The sequence below is a fragment of the Diceros bicornis genome, chromosome 4, assembly GCF_020826845.1.
Source record: "Diceros bicornis minor isolate mBicDic1 chromosome 4, mDicBic1.mat.cur, whole genome shotgun sequence".
In the NCBI taxonomy this organism is placed as follows: Eukaryota; Metazoa; Chordata; class Mammalia; order Perissodactyla; family Rhinocerotidae; genus Diceros; species Diceros bicornis.
Window position 1 is genome coordinate 24,895,134 of NC_080743.1, and position 15,518 is coordinate 24,910,651.

At 38.3% G+C, this 15,518-nt stretch overlaps 1 protein-coding gene across 10 annotated transcripts in view; it reads right to left on the reverse strand.

Annotated features, from left to right (window-relative positions):
• The window catches only part of KYAT3 (kynurenine aminotransferase 3), a 63,191-nt gene that overhangs the window by 16,260 nt on the left and 31,413 nt on the right, over window positions 1-15,518 (reverse strand). For all 10 annotated transcript variants that reach the window (XM_058538452.1, XM_058538445.1, XM_058538448.1 and 7 more), the window contains 3 exons: window positions 15,395-15,515; window positions 9,393-9,469; window positions 7,821-7,910 (listed from right to left, as the gene is read on the reverse strand). In XM_058538452.1, coding sequence (XP_058394435.1) covers window positions 7,821-7,910; window positions 9,393-9,469; window positions 15,395-15,515 — 288 coding nt within the window. The remainder of the gene's footprint in view (window positions 1-7,820; window positions 7,911-9,392; window positions 9,470-15,394; window positions 15,516-15,518) is intronic.

Genomic DNA, 15,518 nt, shown 5'->3' on the forward strand with positions numbered 1-15,518 from the left:
TGTTTTAATAGTTTTTAACATTGTGAAATTTTGGGTTGTACATTTTTGTTTGTCCATCACCATATATATGTCTTCCTTCACCCCTTGTGCCCACCCCCCACCCCCACTCCCACAGCCCCTGGTAACCACAATACAGTTTTCTCTGTCCATGTGTTGGTTTATATGCCACATATGAGTGAGATCATACAGCGTTTGTCTTGCTCCTTCTGGCTTACTTCACTTAACATAATACCTTCCAGGCCCATCCACGTCGTTGCAAATGGGACAATTTTGTCTTTTTTTATGGCTGAGTAGTATTCCATTATATATATACCACATTTTCTTGATCCAATCGTCAGTCGAGGGACACTTAGGTTGCTTCCACTTCTTGGCTATGGTGAATAATGCTGCAATGAACATAGCGGTGCATAAGCCTCTTTGGATTGTTGATTTCAGGTTCGTTGGATAGATTCCCAGTAATGGGACGGCTGGATCATAGGGCATCTCTATTTTTAATTCTTTGAGGAATCTCCATACCGTTTTCCATAGAGGCTGCACCAGTTTGCATTCCCACCCGCTGTGTATGAGGGTTCCTGTTTCTCCACATCCTCTCCAACATTTGTTGTTTTTGGTCTTGGTGATTATAGCCATTCTAACGGGCGTGAGGTGATATCTTAGTGTTGTTTTGATTTGCATTGCCCTGATGATTAATGATGTTGAACATCTTTTCATGTGCCTATTGGCCATCTGTATATCTTCTTTGGAGAAGTGTCTGTTCATTTCCTCTGCCCATTTTTTGATTGGTTTGTTTGTTTTTTTGTTGTTCAGTTGTGTGAGTTCTTTATATATTATGGAGATCAACCCCTTGTCAGATGTATGTTTTGCAAATATTCTCTCCCAGCTGGTGGGTTGTCTGTTCATCTTGATTTTGCTTTGGTTTGTCTTCTAGAAGCTCTTTAATCTGATAAAGTCCCAGTTGTTTATTTTTTTTTAGTTTCCCTAGTCTGGGTAGGCATGTCATCCGAAAAGATTCCTTTATGACCAATGTCAAATAGTATGTTGCCTATATTTTCTTCTATGAGTTTTATAGTTTCAGTTCTCACCTTCAGGTCTTTGATCCACTTTGAGTTAATTTTTGTGAATGGTGATAGCAGATGGTCCACTTTCATTCTTTTGCATGTGGCTGTCCAGTTTTCTCAACACCATTTATTGAAGAGACTTTCCTTTCTCCATTGTATGTTCTTAGCTCCTTTGTCAAAAATTAGCTGGTGGTTTTATTTCTGGGCTTTCAGTTCTGTTCCATTGATCTGTATGTCTGTTTTTGTACCAGGACCATGCTGTTTTGATTACTATTGCTTTGTAGTATGTTTTGAAGTAAGGGATTGTGATGCCTCCTGCTTTGTTCTTTTTTCTTAGGTTTGCTTCAGCTATTCGGGGTCTTTTGTTGCCCCATATAAATTTTAGTATTCTTTTTTCTATTTCTGTGAAGAATGTCATTGGGATTCTGATTGGGATTGCATTGAATCTGTAGATTGCTTTAGGTAATATAGACATGTTTAACTATGTTTATTCTTCCAATCCATGTGCATGGGATATCTTTCTATTTCTTTATGTCATCATTGATTTCTTTTAATAATGTCTTGTAGTTTTCATTGTATAGGTCATTCACCTCCTTGGTAAGATTTATTCCTAGGTATTTTATTCTTTTTGATGCAATTGTAAATGGTATTATCTTTTTGAGCTCTCTTTCTGTTGGTTCATTATTAGCATACAGAAATGCAACTGATTTTTGTAGATTGATTTTGTACCCTGCAACTTTGCTGTAGTTGTTGATTATTTCTAATAGTTTTCCAACAGATTCTTTGGGGTTTTCTACATATAAAATCATGTCATCAGCAAATAGTGAGAGTTTCACCTCTTCGTTACCTATTTGAATTCCTTTTATTCCTTTTTCTTGCCTAACTGCTCTGGCCAAAACCTCCAGTACTATGTTGAACAGGAGTGGCGAGAGTGGGCAGTCTTGCCTCGTTCCTGTTCTTAGAGGACTGGCTTTCAGTCTTTCCCTGTTGAGTATGATGTTGGCTGTGGGTTTGTCATAAGTAGTCTTTATTATGTTGAGGTACTTTCCTTCTAGTCCCCTTTTGTTGAGGGTTTTTATCATAAATGGATGTTGTATTTTGTCAAATGCCTTCTCTGCGTCTATTGAGATGACCATGTGGTTTTTATTCTTTGTTTTGTTGATGTGATGTATCACGTTGATTGATTTGTGGATGTTGAACCATCCCTGCATCCCTGGTATAAATCCCACTTGATCATGGCGTATGATCTTTTTATTGCTGTATTTGGTTTGCCAAAATTTTGTTGAGGATTTTTGCATCTATGTTCATCAGCGATATTGGCCTGTAATTTTCTTTCTTTGTATTGTCTTTGTCTGGCTTTGGTATCAGGGTGATGTTGGCCTCGTAGAATGATTTAGGAAGTGTTCCATCTTCCCCTATTTTTTGGAACAGTTTGAGAAGGATGGGTATTAAATCTTCCTTGAATGTTTGGTAAAATTCACCGGAGAAGCCATCTGGTCCTGGACTTTTATTTTTTGGGAGATTTTTGATTACTATTTCAATCTCTTTACTTGTGATTGGTCTATTGAGATTCTCCATTTCTTCTTGGTTCAGTTTTGGGAGGTTGTATGAGTCTAAGAATTTATCCATTTCTTCTAGATTGTCCAATTTGTTGGCATATAATTTCTCATAGTATTCTCTTATAATCCTCTGTATTTCTGTGGTATCCGTTGTAATTTCTCCTCTTTCATTTCTAATTTTATTTACTTGAGTCTTTTCTCTTTTTTTCTTAGTAAGCCTGGCTAAGGGTTTGTCGATTTTGTTTATCTTCTCAAAGAACTGACTCTTTGTTTCATTAATCCTTTCTACTGTTTTTTTGGTCTCAATTTCATTTATTTCTGCTCTGATTTTTATTATTTCTCTCCTTCTGCTGACTTTGGGCTTTGTTTGTTCTTCTTTTTCTAGTTCTGTTAGGTATAATTTAAGGTTGCTTATTTGGGCTTTTTCTTGTTTGTTAAGGTGGGCTTGTATTGCTATGAGTTTCCCTCTCAGTACTGCTTTGGCTGCATCCCATACGGTTTGGTATGGCATATTTTCATTTTCGTTTGTTTCCAGATAGTTTTTGATTTCTCCTTTAATTTCATCAATGATCCTTTGGTTGTTCAGTAGCATGTTGTTTAATCTCCACATTTTTGTCACTTTCCCAGTTTATTTTTCATGGTTCATTTCCAGTTTCATAGCATTATGGTCTGAAAAGATGCTTGCTATGATTTCAATCTTCTTAACTTTATTGAGGCTTGCTTTGTTTCCCTACATATGGTCTATCCTTGAGAATGTTCCATGTGCGCTTGATAAGAAGGTGTAGTCAGCTGTTTTTGGATGGAGTGCTCTGTATATGTCTACTAGGTCCCTCTCGTCCAGTTTTTCATTTAAGTCTACTATTTCTTTATTGACTTTTTGTCTGGATGATCTATCCATTGATGTAAGTGGGGTATTAAGATCCCCTACTATTATTGAGTTGTTGTTAATGTCTCCTTTTAGGTTTGTTAATAGTTGCTTTATATACATCGGTGCTCGTATGTTGGGTGCATATATATTTAAAAGTGATATGTCATCTTGGTGGAGTGTCCCTTTTATCATTATATATTTCCCTTCTTTGTCTTTCTTCGCCTGTTTTATCTTGAAGTCTACATTGTCTGATATGAGTATGGCAACACCTGCTTTCTTTTGTTTGCCATTAGCTTGGAGTATTGTCTTCCATCCTTTCACTCTGAGCCTGTGCTTGTCTTTAGAGCTGAGATGTGTTTCCTGGAGGCAGCATATTGTTGGGTCCTGCTTTTTAATCCATCCTGCCACTCCATATCTTTTGATTGGAGAGTTCAATCCATTTACATTTAGGGTAATTATTAGTCATTTTTTTTTTTTTTGAGGAAGATCAGCCCCGAGCTAACATCCATGCTAATCCTCCACTTTTTGCTGAGGAAGACCGGCTCTGAGCTAACATCTATTGCCAACCCTCCTCCTTTTTTTTTCCCAAAGCCCCAGTAGATAGTTGTATGTCATAGCTGCACATCCTTCTAGTTGCTGCACATCCTTCTAGTTGCTGTATGTGGGACGCAGCCTCAGCATGGCCAGAGAAGCGGTGCGTTGGTGCGCGCCCGGGATCCGAACCCGGGCCGCCAGTAGCAGAGCACGCGCACTTAACCGCTAAGCCACGGGGCCAGCCCAAGGGTAATTATTGATATACGAGGGCTTAATGTTGCTGTTTTGTCACTTATTTTCTGGTTCTTTTGCGTTTCCTTTGTTTTTGTCCCATGTGTTTTGGGCTGCCAATTCAGTTTGGTTGTTCTGTCTTATGACTCTTCTAGTTTTCTCTTTGTTTATCATATGTGATTTTCTTTTGATTATTTGTTTAGTGGTTACCTTGAGGTTTGTGTAAAAAATCTTGCGTATGAGATAGTCCATTATCTGATGGCCTTCTATTTCCTTATACTAAGTCAATTCAATCACTTTCCTCTTCCCCTTCTAAGTCGTTCTTGTTATACCTTATTCTATCTTGTGTTGTGGCTGTGTGTTTACAGTGATGAGGTTAAATTTATTTTTGGTGAATTCCTTCCTTTGATCTTTGATTTTGGTATTTAAGTGGTTGCTAACCTATTCCGGTAAAGATCTACTATTTTTCTGAGTTTATCTACCTATTTTTCTCCTTGCTCCAAGCTTTGTATTCCCTTTCTCTTCTTTTTTTCAGGCCTGAGGGCCTTCTTGAGTATTGCTTGTAGTGGGGGTCTTGTGGTCATGAACTCCTTTAGCTTTTGTTTATCTGGGACAGTTACTATTTCTCCATCATATTTGAAGGATATTTTTTCTGGATAGAGTATTCTTGGCTGAAAGTTTTTGTCTTTCAGTACTTTGAATATATCATTCCAGTCTCTCCTAGCCTGTAAAGTTTCTGTTGAGAAATCCGCTGAGAGCCTGATGAGAATTCCTTTGTACGTTATTTTTTGTTTTTGTCTAGCTGCCCTTAATATTGTTTCTTTGTCATTGACTCTGGCTAGCCTTACCACTAGGTGGTGTGGTGTGGGCCTTTGCCTGTTGACATGTTTAGGTGACCTGTTGGCTTCGCTTAGTGGTATTTCCTGCTCCTTCCCCAGATTTGGGAAATTCTCAGCTATTATTTCCTTGAATAGGCTCTCTGTTCCTCTTTCCCTCTCTTCTCCCTCAGGAATACATATAATTCTTATGTTACATTTCCTAATAGAGTCAGATATTTCTCGGAGACTTTCTTCATTTCTTTTTAGTCTTAGTTCTCTCTCCTCTTCTATCTGGAGCATATCTGTGTTCCTATCCTCTGAAATGCTAATTCTTTCCTCCATATTGTCAGCTCTGTTCTTTAAAGATTCCAGATTCTCCTTTATCTCCTCCATTGTGTTCTTCATCTCCATCAGCACTGATTGGTTTTTCTTTATGATTTCAATCTCTTTTGTGAAGAAACTCCTAATCTCACTGAATTGTTTGTCTGTGTTGTCTCATATTTCGCTGAGTGTTTTTACGATAGCTATTTTGAAATCTCTGTCATTTAGGTTATGTATTTCTGTGTCTTCAGGGTTGGTTTCTGGGTGCTTCTCATTTTCCTTCTGGTCTGGTGATTTCATGTATCTTTGCATTGTGGTTCCTGTGTTGGCTGTGTTTTTCCTCATCCTGGAAATCTCTGGTTGTAATTTCCACCCATGCCACTGTGTGGTGGTAAAAGGCTGCTTAATCTGAGCCTCCTGCACTCTACCTCAGTTTTTCCGCTGCGATCTGCGGGTCGGATCACTTGGTCTGGTCTGCCGCGGATCGCTTGGTCTGGTCTGGCCGGCTGTGCTTCAGGGTCCAGTTTGCGGGGAGGGGTGGTTCTCTCTTTTGCCCGCTGGGTCCCTGGAGTGGGGGGCTTCTCGTTCGCCCCTTGTTATCTGCTCTCTGGGGTGCTCAGATGTTGATGGTACCCTGTAGCAATTCTGAGTCCTGTGTGTGGGAGTTTCCCACTGGCTGAGAGAGCCCGAAGAGCTATGGTTTCCCCGCAGAGGGCCGCCCCTCCCCCCCTCTGGGAGCCGCGGGGACCTGGATCGTTGATCTGATGGGGAGGGAGAGGAGTTCTCCTTACCTCTCCCCACTTCCTCTGGGGGCCCAGCACGTTCCACTCTCAGAAGTGTGGCAGTGTGGATCTTTCTGATCCTGCTTTTCTCTGTCTAGGATTCCATTGTTGGTCTGTGACTGTTCCTTTTGTTGTGTCTTATCGGGGGAAGAGTTTACGGGAAAGCTTACTCCACCATGCTCTCAGTAGGTCACTCTCAGTAGGTATTTTTGACAGGAAGCAAAAAATTAAGCTTATTGTAGTCAACATATTTCATTCTTCTGGCCTTTTAACTACCTTCCAGAAAAATAATTGTTTTTCAGTGTTCTGATTATTCACAGAATGATGGTACATAGATCCCTGTTTTGTAAATTTTTTTTTAAAAAAATAGTAACAATACAAAAAAAAAGATACACATTAAAAAATCTTACACTCACCCTGTCCCTATCTACTAATTTCACCTATTCTCCTTACCCCTACAAATAGCCACTTTTACTAGTTTCTTATGGATCCTTCCAGAGATCCTTTAAGAAAACATAAGCAAATAGCTTCCCCCTTTCTTATACAGAATATAGCATAAATACACACTGCCCTGTATCTTGCTTTTTTTACTTTACAATATATTCTGGAAATCTTGCCATATTAGTAATTATAGAGCTTCCTCATTCTTTTCCTTTCCTTTCTTTTTTTTTTCTTTTTTAAACAGCCATGATGATAGACAAAATAATGGCCCCCAAAGCTGTCCATATCTTAAAACCCAGAATCTGTAAATATGTTACCTTGCATGGTAAAACAAATTTTGCAAATGTGATTAAACTTAAGGATCTTGAGATGGAGAGATTATCGTGGATTATCCATGGGCCTAATGCAATCACAAGGACTCTTATAAGAGAAAGAAGGTGGCAGGAGTTAGAGTTACAGGAAGATATGTGTCAACAGAAGCAGAGGTTGGAGTGATGTGACCAGGAGCCAAGGAATGCGAGCAGCCCCTAGAAGCTGGAAAAGACAAAGAGCGGATTCTCCCTCAGCCTCCAGAAGGAACAGCAATGCTGACACCTTGCTTTTAGCCCTGTAAGACCCATTTTGGACTGCTGATCTCCAGAACTGTAAGATAAAAAATATGTGTTATTTTAAACCACTAAGTTTGTGGTAATTTGTTACAAAGACATAGGAAACTAATATAGTCATATAATATTTAAATGTTTGGATGGTTTATTTAACCAGTCATCTGTAGAAGAATAACAACTATCCCTTATCTTCTGCAATGAATGATGTACCTACATCATTCAATGAATGTATGTACCTAAGAGCTTCTTACATGTGCAGATAAGACTACAGGTCAAATTCCCAGAAGATGGATTGCTGCTTTGTAGGGCATGCACATCTGTAACTTTGCTTGGTGCTATCACTGTCTTCCAGAGAGTTTACAGTACTATGTAATCCCACCAGCGACGTATGAATGTTCAAAGCTAAAACTTGATGTATTAAAAAACCAACAAACTATTCTGGATAGTAATGAATATGTGCTGCTCCTAAATTCCCAAATTATACTAGAAAGCCCTGCTCAAGAAGGACATGAAGAAAGAACTAAGCCAATTCAAATACACAATATAGAAATAACACCTTCACCAAAGGACCATGCTTCAACCCCAGGCTACTATGACACCTACCTGTAAAGGAGTGGCACAAGTGTAAACGGTGTTTTGTTGAACTGTCTGTAAGTGTTTTATCAAATGATTAGGACCAATGGACCAGCCAAGCTGGGAAAGAAAAAGATAAAACAGATTTCAAAAATGAATCTAATTTTATGTACTAAATCTGAGAGAGTAGCTAAACTTGATGCAATTATTAAATATATGTAATTCTAAAATGTTTACACTATGAAAGTAGTGCAGCATGAGTAGTTAGAATCACTTCAACACTGTCCTTTTTGTGGAAAAGTTTCCAACTAGTCACTAAACTCTGCCTTCAGAAGGTGAAGAGCGCCTGCAATCATTATTATTCTTACCTACTTTTCAGATTTGCTACTTCTCATATTCTGGAGACCTAAAAACCAGTAACAAAGCTTGTTTGAATTAGATATAGATAAAAGTAACTCTGAATGAGGGCCTAAGGGACTCTTCCACAATTCGGTTCTGCAGGCATCATTTCTGATAATCCCTGCTTCTTAGCCATGTTCCACAGAGGTGAGGTTGGAAGATAACCAAGTCTCATTGGGATAAACTGTTATTGTATTACATAGTACAGGGTTATGGGCATGGTCTCTGAAGCTGGACTGCCTGCCCTGGCTTGACTTTATTAGCAGTGTAACCTGAGGGAAGTTACTTAACTTCTCTGTGCTTTAGTTTTATTGTCTGTAAAATGGGGACAATACGTTACACTTACCTCATAATGCGGTTAAGAGAGTGAAAGGAATCAGCGTATGTAAAGTGCTAAGAGCCTGGCACAGAGTAAGTGCCAAAACATTAGCTACTATTGTTTTTTCTCCTTTTTATATTAATATGCACTAATGTGAACATTCTTTGCAAAGAAAAGAGTGTTAGTTGATGACTTATAAAATGAAAGATTACCTAATTTTTTTTTTTTTTTTTTTTGGTGAGGAAGATTAGCTCTGAGCTAACATCCGCACCCATCTTTTTCTATTTTATATGTGGGACACCTGCCACAGCATGGCTTGATAAGCAGTGCATAGGTCCGTGCCCGGGATCCAAACCTGTGAACCCCGGGCCGCCCAAGCGGAGCGTGGGAACTTAATCACTATGCCACCGGCCTGGCCCCTAATTTTTCTCATTTGTAAATAAATAATTAGGTCTCAAAAAGGATAAAGGTCAACATGAAAGCTGAACGAGTAAATAATAAGCTAAGATCAACAAGTATAAAAACCTGTGTAAACTGAATATGTATGCATTTAACACACAAAAACTGTACAGGAAATAAAATACATGCCTATTTTTTTTTTTTTTTTTTGTGAGGAGATCAGCCCTGAGCTAACATCCGCCAATCCTCCTCTTTTTTTTGCTGAGGAAGACGGCCCTGGGCTAACATCGGTGCCTATCTTCCTCCACTTTATATGGGACGCCGCCACAGCATGGCTTACCAAGCAGTGCGTCGGTGCGCGCCCGGGATCCGAACCAGCGAACCCCGGGCCGCCGCAGCGGAGCGCGCGCACTTAACCGCTTGCGCCACCGGGCCGGCCCCAATACATGCCTATTTTTAAGCAATTAAATTCTTATTCATCTTACCTTCCAGCCAGTCACACTGAAAGTCTTTCCAGCACTTCCTATTGTTACTGTTCTCTCCCACATACCAGGAAAAGTGGCTGAACAGGAAAAAGAAAAAAAAAAAGGTGAAATAACTGCTTTCCAATCAATCTAGATTCAGTATAATCTAAAAACATAAGATACATGAATTCAATGAAAATGAACATATTATAGTGTAGTCAGTATAGTTATTTCAATAGTTTTTTTTTAAGATAATGTAACTTTAACCCAAACACAGTTGAAAATGTTACAATGCTTTAGAACACTGTAACATCACACCAAAGTAATATGTAAACAGACTGAATAATTTTAAGTAGCAAAATTATTTCCAGGGCCAGGAGTGACAGAGGTGCCAGTAGGCAGTGTTCCGAGCTGGTTCCGTGCAACACCCAGCGATCAGTGTTAGTAGTAGCTGTGCGTTCAGTGTAATCATTCTGTGGCACAGTTTTGGTTGTGGTCCTGGCTACTGTTTAGCCCACCTCTACTCTGCCCATTTTCTGAGTCTATTTCTACAGGATTCCTAGGGCAATGGTTCTCAAAATGTGGTCCCCACACCAGCAAAGTCAGTATCACTGGGACCTTGTAAGAAAGGCAAATTCTTGGGCCTCATCCCAGACCTACTGAGTCAGAAACTCTGGGGGTGTGGCCCAGCAATCTGTGTGCGTATGTGTGTGTGTGTTTTGCTAACAAGTTTATTGAGATATAAATCCCACAACATATAACTCACTCATTTAAAGTATACAATTCAGTGGTTTTTAGTATAGCCACAGAGTTCTGCAACCATCACCACAATCAATTTTAGAACATTTTTTTTACTTCAAAAGAAGCCCTGTACCTTTTAGGTATCACTCCCTAACAACCCCATGGCCACCAGCACTAGTACTTGTGCCTAAATGGAGCTTATCTACCACACATCTTTTCTCTGAAATGCATATCACAGCTTCCTGCCGTTAAGAACATCAGACAGCAATTTAGCACAATGCTTAGGGCCATTTTAAATAGCAAAATCACCATGTAAAGGACTCTTGCTCATAGAATGAGCTGAAACAAGAAAGCAAAGTGTTGTCTCGTTCCACCTCAACTGGGAACATGCATATAGGGTAACAAATTTTTCGTACTTCTACGCATGTCTCCAAATGAAGTGCTGTGAGTATTGCTTTTGAGGTTACAAGTATATTTTAGTAAGTAGGTGAATTCACAAATACAGATTCCATGAATAACGAGAAATGACTGTATAAAGATTTTCAAGTTGATTAATAACTTGAATAAAATCATTCATTTACTCATTCACTCATCAAACGTTAGTGCCAGGGACTAAGCCAGGTCTAGGGGAAGCAAAGACGATTAAGATACAGTTCCTATCTTCAAGGAGCTTAATGTCTAATGGGGGTATAAGACAAGTAAAGCAACAATTGTAGCACAGTGTCGTAAGTGCTATAAGAGCAATAGGCTTGGAGTATTATGCAAGGATAGAAGAAGGGGTGAAGGCAGCTTTCTGCAGCCAGTAACGCTTGAGCTGAGACTTGGAAGACTATACAGGCTTTGCCAAGCAGAGAAGGGGAAGAAAAGTATTCTGAACAAAGGGAATGCAGGAAACAAAGTCATGGAGGTATAAAATGCAGAAGTTTGCAAATTTTGTTGGATATTGGTAAATTATTCCTCTATTAATCTTCTGATAATGCTACCTACAACACTGCTTATTGGATTCCTTAAGTAATTTAGTTGTGAAATTCTTCACATGCAATCCTGCAAGTTTTTCACCTGTTTTTCAGAGGTACAATGGATGCTCTTGTTTTGTTCTAAAGGTGTTGGTACACACAAAACGGAAAATAAATACTCATTTCTGGGGTCTATACTACTGTTTTTTTAAAGTAATATGCTCATAAGCAAGTTAAGTGCCCAGTAAAATGTAAGGTAGCTAAAGAAATTCCCCAAAAGGATGCATTCATAATTTCAGTCCATCATGAAATACCTACCAGTATTTGCAAAGGTAGGAAAACTATACAAATCAGAAATGTTACAATTGTATTCTCTGTGGAGCATACCAAAAAACCAAAAGGATAAATGAAGAAAATATTTAGAGGGTCCATTTAAAGAAGGAATTTTCTAACATTTGATATAAATAATTACATCCCTTCAAGTTCTGAGACATTTCTAGTCTTCTAAAGTATTCCAAAAGACCACCATGACACATCCCACTTTTCCATTTGACTAGAGAAAATCTAAACTATGTATAACACAAAGTATCACTTCCTTTAAAGTAATAATATATATCCAAAATCAGGAAGGCCTATTAGTAAGAACATTTAGAAATAAATTCTTTGACAGCAAGAATTACCCAGAGAAACTAATACAATCCTAACCTGTTCTCACTATAAGTTATATATGAAGAAAATCAAAACTACTCATGTCAAATGTAGGTTTTGTTCACAACATATCAAATCCAATTACAGTATTTAAAAGGAGAGCTAACTAATTTGTTAATGACTATTTTAGCCATATAAAAGTAGATATCTTTTTTTCAAAGAGTAAGCTGATCAGCTGAATAACTTACAAGGAATTTTATACTAATTTTCTAAATATCAATGTATTAGTATATCTCTCTTCTAGAAGAGAGTTTTCTTTTCGTTGACTGAAATGTTGTTTTACTCAAACCTGGAGACACAATTTGAATCAAGAAACTGGTCCAATAAGAATTAGTTCTACTATTTCAATATAAAGGGCCTTCAGTAATTTTAAAACATCTAGATGTTCATATCGTCTCAATCTCAGAGATTTGGGGAGCCACAGAAGTTAATGCAAAGGGATGACCACGCCACTGCATAGGCCAAAAAAAAGAAATAATCTTTGCAGGTCTGATGATTTTAAAAAACTGTATCAGTATACCGTAAGTTTAGCTTGCAGTTATATCTGAAAGGCACCTGATCTTTGCACTTCCCATTTGTGACTCTGGATCTTTACATCAGCTACAGCAGCTGTAACAGTTATTCGTAAGGGACTTAGGCTTCAGTAGAATTCAGATAGAGATGAGAGGCATGATGAAGAGTGTGACACCAGGGAAAACCGCCTCTGTGACAACATGAAGATGATGCTAATTTCCCAATATATGCCTAGAAAGCCTTATTGCATTGTATTAAAGAACTACTATCGCACTCTGCAAACTGATGGAATAGCCATTTTACATCTTTCATGTAACAAAGGCCACTGTATTTGATGAAATATCTAAGTTTTCATGCAACTGAATTGCATTCTCTAAGTAATGAAATAGTGAATTCATTTTTTTCTTCTTTTAACTTTATGGGCTGTTACAACAACTAAAAAGTCTGAGTTAAAAATGTATGTCTTGATATCTTTAGCAAATAATACTATCAGTTACACTTTTACCATGAAGGGCTTATAATACTATAACATAAAGTTTAAACAATATACTAATAAAGGTTTACACAATAAATTTCAAGATCATTTAAAGTAGTCTTTTGGAAAGAATATTGCTAAACTGAGTTAACTAAAATTCTAAAGCTTTGAGTTATTATCACATAGACATGAATATATATAAAATAATATTTATTCATTCAATAGATGCCTCTTCCTCTCTCTGGTTAATCCAAAAAAATTACAAAAGTTATTAATTGTCCAAGTCAGTCTGATTTTCAACTGGGGAATAGTTCCAATGACCAGAGACAGAGGTCATCAACAAGATGGTGACGGTGAACTCTGATGTGATTTTGACAGGTAACAACAGTTTGCTGCGTTAAGGCACCACACCTTGCAAATCTCTGGCCTTCTTCTCTTTATACATTCTCCCTGAGAGAAATTCTTTCTGTTCCATGAGTTCTACTATCCATAAAATTTTGATGACAGCTGAAAATATATCCCCCCATAATTTGATCCTGGGCATCAGGCCTGCAATTCCACTTGTCTCCAGATGTCTCCTCCTCTATGTCCCACAGACACTGAAACTTAGCAAGTCTATAGCATGAGAAGCAGGAATTTCCTTTGCTCAGCTCTTCCCTACAGATCTGCTCCTCCTCTCCACACCTCTGTCTCTGGTTAAGGGCCTCATTACTGCTGAGTGTCCAGGCTAGAGATCCCAGAATCACACTTGCTTGTTCCCTTCCCGCCTTCAAATGCCATACTCTGTGCCCTACGGTTGTTACTTACAAATAGCCCCCACGTATCGTGTCCACTGCCGGGGCATCTGACTTGCTTAAGATCCTTACCAGTAGCTGGCTGTTACCTTTATAAAACAAATCTAATCATGTATCCAATTCCCCTGCCTTGTCACACTTTTGCAGTAGTACTCAAAGTAGGCTCATTGGTAATCTGGTGATCAAATTAATGTACAGAACTTTTTTTAAAAAAATCAATTTTAAGTTTTCTTCTGCAAAATGTTCTTAAGCCACAAAATTTTCTTAAGCATTTAAGATAAGTGCTACCACTTATCTGATAGTGAATCTATCAATAGTTGACACAAATGAGCATTTAGTAAGTGAATGTTAATGGCAAAATCAGAAACACTCAGATGTATTTATTTCAATAGCTCTTTGTTATAGACAAATACGCACAGAATCGTGATCTTTATACTGACTTATCCTACTTACTAGATTTCTGTTAGGTAAATTGCTTCTAATTTCGGAAGGGAATGCAATCACTAAAGTGATTAAGTGATTAAACTCTATCACTGAAGCAAGTTTCAGAACCATGACCTCCTCAACAAAGTTTGGACTCTTTCTTCTCCTTCAAAGTCCTTCAGAATCACTCTACTTTTCCACCTCATCTGCGCCAATTACTACAACACATCTCATAAACCACTTATCTTTCTTAAGTGTACTTGATTTTTCATGCTTCTTTGCCTCAGAACATGCTAGCGTTATGTGATAGGAATTTTCTTCCTACTTCTCTGTCTAGCTAATTCCATCTTTTGCCCACTCTTTTGTTGATCCTCTCAAGCATTTGCTTTCTCCTCTGTGTCTCTATAACAATATGTAATGTACCATAGCGATAATTATGATATGTACAACAACTATTTATACCTAAGTGCACTAATTTTTTTCTATTGGTTTCTGCCACAACAATTTTAGTTATCCTTCCCTGATCCTTTTCACACTTCCTATTCATTTATTCAACAATTACTTTCTGATTGTCTACCATGTACGGGACCATATTGTGGGAACTGGGGATTCAGAAGAGACCAAAGCAAACAAAAATCCCTACTTTCTTGCAGATAAGAAGTAAAAAATATATATCTTGATATTTGCTTAGGAAAAAAAAGCAAAACAGAATAGAACAGAAAAAAGACAGAGCAAAAGCTGGAAGGAGAGATGTAACTATCTAACATGTTGTGGTCAGAAAAACTGATATCTGAATAAAGACCTGAGGGAGGTGGGAGACTGAGCCATGTGGAGATCTGGGGAAAAAGTGTTTCCAGGCATAGAAAGGGCAAGTGCAAAGACCCAAAGGTTGTAGCCCAGCTTATTATCCTATAGCTGATACAAGTTTGGATTAACCCAGAAGACACCAGGGCATTTGTGAGATGGCCTAGTAGTAATGGCAAAATCGCAGGCAAGGGCCAAGCAGCAATAGCTTACTGTCCCTGTAATTTTTTGCTGTTGACCTGGCATTTTGTCAACTTACTCAGCAAAGACAGTCAAGTTCGGGAACAAGTAAGCCCCCTGTGTCTTCTGTACCAGGTAATAGCTGGTTTCTTGATATAAGCCAAGGATACAGGCAAAGGTACTATTTCTCTGGTTTCCTAGCTTTATAGTGTGATCTGAAATCTCTTCCCCTAAGTTTGTACTATTTGTCCTTCAATCTGTTCATTAATCCACTCAAGCATCATTTATTTAAATCCCATGGTTAAGTGCTCATATGGACAGATGCCTGTTACCACACTATTTTAAAGCTGTTCTGGGATCCATTCCAATCAGTTGTTCCACATGTGCCCAATCACACTTAGATTTGTGACGCTATGTAATAATCAGTACCTATTTTTAAATGCTTATTTCCAGTATATACAAGCCATTCATAAACCTCATCACTGATGCAGAGTGTGTCGTGTTTGATGCACAGGTCAGCAATTACTTGGAGCTCCTCTTTGGTATACACCTA